The sequence below is a fragment of the Lactuca virosa genome, chromosome 1 (genome assembly GCF_052849685.1).
Source record: "Lactuca virosa cultivar CGN04683 chromosome 1, Lactuca_virosa_CGN04683_v6, whole genome shotgun sequence".
NCBI lineage: Eukaryota > Viridiplantae > Streptophyta > Magnoliopsida > Asterales > Asteraceae > Lactuca > Lactuca virosa.
Window position 1 is genome coordinate 130,306,278 of NC_136426.1, and position 6,705 is coordinate 130,312,982.

The 6,705-nt window shown below is 38.2% G+C and overlaps 1 protein-coding gene across 1 annotated transcript; it reads right to left on the minus strand.

The window, feature by feature from the left end:
* Positions 1 to 4,323: 4,323 nt before the first annotated feature.
* On the minus strand, positions 4,324 to 4,770 carry LOC145120656 (uncharacterized). The gene has a single exon (XM_079056460.1). It carries the CDS (start codon positions 4,768 to 4,770, stop codon positions 4,324 to 4,326), a length of 447 nt encoding a protein of 148 aa, XP_078912586.1.
* Between the last annotated feature and the right edge of the window lie 1,935 nt (positions 4,771 to 6,705).

The window sequence follows — 6,705 nt, forward strand, 5'->3', positions numbered from 1 at the left end:
AATCGAGTACACAAATACTGGTTTGGAAACTCTAAAGTTTACTTTACCCAAAAGAAAAAAAAAAGAAAAAAATAACTTGTTTGGCAAGTAATAGTTTTTTAAATTCTCACGTTTGAGTTTTTTTATATATTAAATGATCGGAAGTCATATATTTATATATCAATTTAGCCCATCGAGTTTGTTCAATGTAATAATGTCTTTTGCATATATTATAACGCTTTGTCTTTCCCTAAAAAGATCCACATGAAACATAATCTATTATTCTCAAACATGGACCCATAAAGACTTCTAAAAATAGAGATGGTTGGTTCCTTAGTTATATATTACCACACGTCCAGGGCCGGTCCAAGCATATATGGGGCCCGGTGCAAAAAAAAAACGAAAAGGGCCCTTTAGGTCACGTCCAAGCATATATTTTGTCGTGTCATGTCGTGTTGGTGTTAGAAATTCGACACAATAATAACACGTAACGTCGTATTCGTGTTCATGTTCAAAAGTCATGTATATTTAGTAACATTGTATGTTGTTTTATGGTTATTTTTCTCTTGTTCTTTGTGTTTAAATTAACTTTTTCTTTTGTAGTTTTTGTTGTTCCACGTCTACGGTTAAACAACATATTGTGAAATTCTCTTTGAAATAAATCTCCTATTAACTTCTTAAAAAAAGTACGGCTTATTTTTTAACGGTAAAAGCATAAAACAAAAATATAAATGATTTGCATATAAAAATAATAATTAAAAAAAAGAAAAAAAAAAGTCTCACAGTTGTGAATTCAACGGACTACAATGTTTATGAACTTTATTACTTTGTCAACTACAGTGCATTGCAATTAATTACTACTAAACTAAAATTTTAAGGTATTTTAAAAAGTTATGCATAAGAAGAATCGAACTCTAGCTATTTGTTTACATATTTGCTAAGCATGTTTCCTTCTCATCTAAATTGAAGTTTGTTTATCTATTCAAAATTCAAGAATCATATATTAAAATACTCGGCAGAATTAATTTTGGGGCTCTCAATCATCATGAGGCCCGGGACGGTCGCCCAGCTTACCCACCCTATTGGGTCGGGCCTGCTGACACGTCAATCTTTATATTATTATGTTCTCTAATAAAAATGTATATCGTAACAAAACCCCAAAACAGAAATAAGTCAAATAACATCACGCAAAAATTATAATTTTCGGGAACACATAAAAGTATATATTATACTTCATATTTTTATCTAACAAATAAAGTATTTTGAAAATAAATATAAATTATGTAGATTTTAAACCTTCATTTAAATTTAAAAAACGTAAGGCTTGATCGAAACAATATAAAATTGTTAGAACTTAGAAACATCATAACATAATTTTTTTTTACCACAAACACTGACGAGAGACTAGATGAAAATCTCGACTAATTTATCCCTAAGCAGGTTGATTAAGGTTTTTTTTTCTTCCCAATAACTCAATACATGTACATGCTATAAACTTAAATTAGATATTGTTAATACAGTTTTCATAAAGAGTTAATCATAAACATATATTTTTTTTAGAACCGGTAAATATTATTAAGGACACCGCCTAGCAAGATACTAGACGGGGCCATGAAAAATCAAAAAAAGAATGATTACAACGAAGGAAAACAACAAAATTCAGAAAATTACAAACATTTCAGCGGGCATATGCACCATTCTACCCACTTATATGAACAATTAGATCTCCTATGCTTAATCCAAGTAAACACTAGAGATTTTATGTTGTCCATGAGCTTAAAGTGAGGGGTCTTTACGTTCTTAAACACCCAATCACATCTTGATTTCCAAAGTAGCCATAACACACCATAGCACACGCTAATTAGGTTGTTTCTCATTCTATGACATCTTCCCCACTTTTTAAGGAAGCCGATAAGTTCTCCAACGATATGAAATTGTGGAGCTGGAATGTCACACCATATAAATGCCCACTCCCATATAACGACCGACGTAGGACATCAGATCAGAATATGTCCTATATCTTCATCCTCCAGCATGCACTGTGGACATGCGATGTTTGTAATCGACACTCCTCTTTATGATAGCGTTGTATTTGTTGGAAGGCGTTCCAGATTAGCACTCCAAATGAAGGTAGCAATCTTTATTGGAACATCATGAATCCACGGGATAACTACTTCATTCGATTTAGGGCATGAAGGTAGCAATCTTTATCAGTTATTAATCTGAGAGTATCAACATGGTAGATACCATCATTCGATTTAGGGCATTTCCATATATCGTTTCCAGTGGTTGTTTGAAAATTTCCAATAGCATTAATCAAACCGTGAAGGTTGTGAATTTCTTCAGCAGAAGACGGGGTAGTTTTCCAGTCCCATACCTGCCCAGTCAAAATTACCCTTTGACTAATCTTACAAGTTTTTCGTCTCTCTAGTTGATACAGTGCAGGAAACCTCGTTTTGAAAGGTTCACCATCACACCACCCATCCATCCAAAAAAGAGTATCCATTCTATTCTTCACCTCTTTCTTTAATATATCTTGAAAGTTAATGCAAAACTCTTTAAATCATTCGTTGTCTCCGCAATATTCCTCCAAACGCCTGGTAATGTTTTCTTGGCTAGGTAATGATCAGGCTTATTTTTTAAATTATGAAGACCCATAATTTTTCGACACCGTAAAGCTGATTGGTTTGTTTTTAATGCCCACCACCATTTAGAAATCAATGATAAGTTAAAGGCCCGAAGAGAGCCTAAACCTAGTCCCCCTTTATCCTTTGGCGCAACGACTTTGTCCCATGGTACCCACGCTATCTTGTACTTGTTATCACTCCCTCCCCAAAGGAACTGTCTACGAATTTTCTCAAGAACATTTATGACACTCGTCGGTGCCACGGATAAAGAGAAAAAGTATGATGGAAGGCTACCAAGAACCGCTTTAGCCAGAGTTAGTCTTCCTCCCAAGGATAGTGCTTTTGCTTTCCATGGAGACAGTTTCGCATAAAATTTATCGATTATAGGCTTCCAATACTTCATCAACTTCATGTTTGCACCCACAGGGACACCAAGGTAATTGAATGGTAACGAGGCTGGTTGACATCCTAGTGGCCCAGCCCTACGGGTAACTTCTGCCATATCAACTCCAATACCAAACACCCTGGATTTATTGAAATTAACTTTCAATCCAGAGGCCAACTGAAAACATCGTAGTACCCTTGATAAGTTTTTTATGTTCTATTGAGTCCATTCTCCCACAAATATAGCGTCGTCGCCGTAGAATAGATGCGAGATCATCGTATCCGAATTCGGTATTTTTATTCCATGGAGAATGCCTTTCTGGCAGGCCGTCTTCATCGCAACATTAAGCCCTTCCATTTCTATTATAAACAGGAATGGAGAGAGCGAGTCGCCTTGTCTCACACCTTTTTCCATTTCAAACTCTGCCGTAGGAGATCCATTAATGAGAACCGAAAGTCTAGCTGTATTTAGGCACCCTCTAATCCACATGCGCCATTTATCTCCATATCCCATTTGAAGAAGGATAGATTCAAGGTATTCCCAGTTCACATAATCAAAAGCTTTTTCAAGATCCACCTTGAACAATAGAACTTGTTTCTTTACCTTCTTAGCCCATGCACAAATCTCGTTAACAATTAGAGGTCCATCAAGAATGTTCCGCCCTTTCACAAATGTCGTCTGAGCCTCACCAATGTTCTTTACAATTACCCCTTTTATCCTGTTGGCTAGGAGCTTGGATATTATCTTGTATAAACGTCCAATTAGACTAATTGGTCTGTAATCTCCAAGATGCAGAGGATCTTTAATCTTTGGGACGAGTGTGATAAAAGACAAGTTACACCCCCTCTCTAGCTTCCCGTACTTCTCAAAGTGTTTAACGAATTCTATAATATCCCCCTTGAGTACTTACCAGTATTTTTTGATAAAATTAAAGGTGAATCCATCTGGGCCGGGGACCTTATCACCCCCACATGCCCATACAACACCTTTGATCTCTTCGGCTGTGAAAGGTTCTTCAATTTTGGAACTAGAAGAGGAATCAAGCTTGTTAAAGTTGCTATTAGTAACTTTTGGTCTGGAGGGCCATCGATCCTGAAATTTCCTCTGATAAAAAACAAACGCTTCATCTTTAATCGCTGAAACATTTGTATTCTCGGATCCATTGATAATCAATCCATGAATGGTGTTCTTGCTTCTCTTGTTATTGACATATCCATGGAAAAAACGAGTATTCTCATCTCCGTCTATGGTCCACTTTATTCTGGCCTTTTGTTTCAGGTCAAGGATTGCCATCTTTTCTATCTATGTAATCCTTTGCATCCCGGTTCTCCTTTATAGAATTTCAACTTCCGTAAGCCCATTTGATTTAGCGGCAATGTCTAGCTCATAGACTTTACCTTTGAGCTTATTCAATTCATCAATCTCCCTGGGGTGATCCTTTGCCCTCCACACCTTGATTGCATTTTTAAGGAACCGAAGTTTAGCCGCCAGATAAGCATCAGGTGTACCATATCCTAGGAATTTCTCCCACGAATCACGAACAATCTGATTAAACCCTTCCCATTTCATCCAGGAATTAAACAACCGGAATGGATCTTTGCCAAAGTCAACGTTACTGACCTGGAGAATGATCGGGCAGTGGTCAGAAATCTCCCTTGGGACCGCCGTGGTTGAGGCAGACGGAAAATATCTCAGGAAGTTCTTACAAACTAAAAATCTATCTAGCTTGCTCATCTTTACATCATGCTGACAGAAGAACGTGTATCTATGACCCCCCATTCTGAGGTCGTTTAAACTTTCTTGTTCAGTGAATCAATTAAACCAAAAAGCATCCAAGGGATTGAATTGAGAATTGAATCGTTCACCTTCTCTTCTTACAGTGTTGAAATCGCCAAAAATTATCCAGGTACCATTCTTAGAAGACTTAATCTGGCTAAGATCTTCCCAGAGCTTTTTCTTGTTTTGTGAATCATGGATCCCATATACATTTGCAAAGATCGTTTGGCCTTGGATACCAGACCACCTCCCAATAGTGATTATAAAGTGTATCGATTTTATCACTTCATCTACCTGGTATAAACGGGAATCCCAAATACATAATAATCCGCCTGATCTTTCGGTGGAAGGTGTTACTACAGACCCAAAGTCGCCATTACCCCAACAGCCTGGAACATCTATCTCATTTTCATCTGACAATTGTGTTTCCTGCACCCCTAGATATGTTGTGGGATATCTTGTTATTAACCTCCTGACCCATGAAACCTTATAATATTCGCCTATTCCCCGAGCATTTAAACTTAAACAATTCATTGGGGTATGTTCTCTTCTCCGATTGCTCCCATTACATCCAGTAATATCGGGTTTGAAGAATCAATTTCAAAACCCAGCTCCTTTCCAACCTTAACAGTTTTTTCTACTTCCACCGAAGTAGAACTAGTTGAATCCGCAGGCATAGAAGAAGTACTTTTGGACGAAATTTCAGGCCACTTATTGAGATCGATGGCAGTATAGGAGGATTCAATTGCTCTTGAATTACTGTGTTGGTGATTCGCACCAATAGGGGAGGGGGGTTATGATTCAGATAAAATTGCCATCGGGGTTATTGTATTAGTAGGTAGATCCGAACCGGAAACCATATACCTTTTTCTTTCACCTAAGGATCCTATATTCGCTTGGTTTTGGCCTGGTGTGTGGGGTGGGACTATGTCACGAACAGGGAATGGCCCAAAACAGCCATGGGGAAGTCCAAAATTCGTGTCCATATGGGTCGGGGGAACAGGGGTAATAATCAATCTATTGGACCTATCCATATTTTCACTAGGAAGTGGGGATGTGATATTACCGTTACCACTACTTGTCGTAGGTTTCCCAGACGTCTTTCCAATTGTCTCCCTCGTAATTTCAACCGTTTGTGGTCTCCCAGAGAACCCTTGCTCTTCCTCCATCGGAGCCAGCGTTTCAACCAGCCTACCCAAGTTCCTGTTCTCCGACGAACTTGTACTAATCTGGTTTGTCTCCATCATGACTTTTGGGTCTGTCTTCCGATTAGAGACCAGACTGATCTCACCTTCCTGCATTTCACAATCTCCTTCCTGTACCCAAGTATCTGAGACTCCGTCCACATTGTCTTCTTCCTCCTCGTCTTCATCTTCTACGCAAAGATCATCTTTTTCATAGAACTCATCATCTGGGTCAAACTTGAAAGGGTACCAATCCTCGTCTAATTCAATGATGCCCAACTTTAGGATTTCACCTTCAACAGCTACAAGTATCTCCTCGTTGATCCTCTTCCTTCTTGTAGTCAATATACCAATTTTAACGTAAGACAGGTCCACATGGTGTGTGAGGTTGTCATATGGTGCGATGATGTTCCCATAATCTTTTGTAATTTTCTCGAAGTTGTTTTCCCCCAAAAGTTGTAGTGGAAGCCCTACTATCCTAATCCATGAAACCCCGTCGAAACCAGTTTGCACCTGATCTGCCCAGTCGACCCATTTCAAATGTTCCTGCCATCTCTGTTTATTTTCTTTAAACTCCTTTGCACTTACAGAGTCATTAAACTGTAGTAGGACTTTGAATCCACCAACATATTTAATTTCCATGCAGACCTCATTTTTGATCAGTAGTAACTTGGGAAGATGTCCCAAATGGTTTAGCGAAACTGCCTCACCGATGAGTGACGTCTTCCGTAACCAACAATGAGTATATTGGTCT

Bases quoted from the DNA above. Each gene is read 5' to 3' on its own strand.
- LOC145120656 (XM_079056460.1), bottom strand. From the start codon at position 4,770: ATGGGGGGTCATAGATACACGTTCTTCTGTCAGCATGATGTAAAGATG.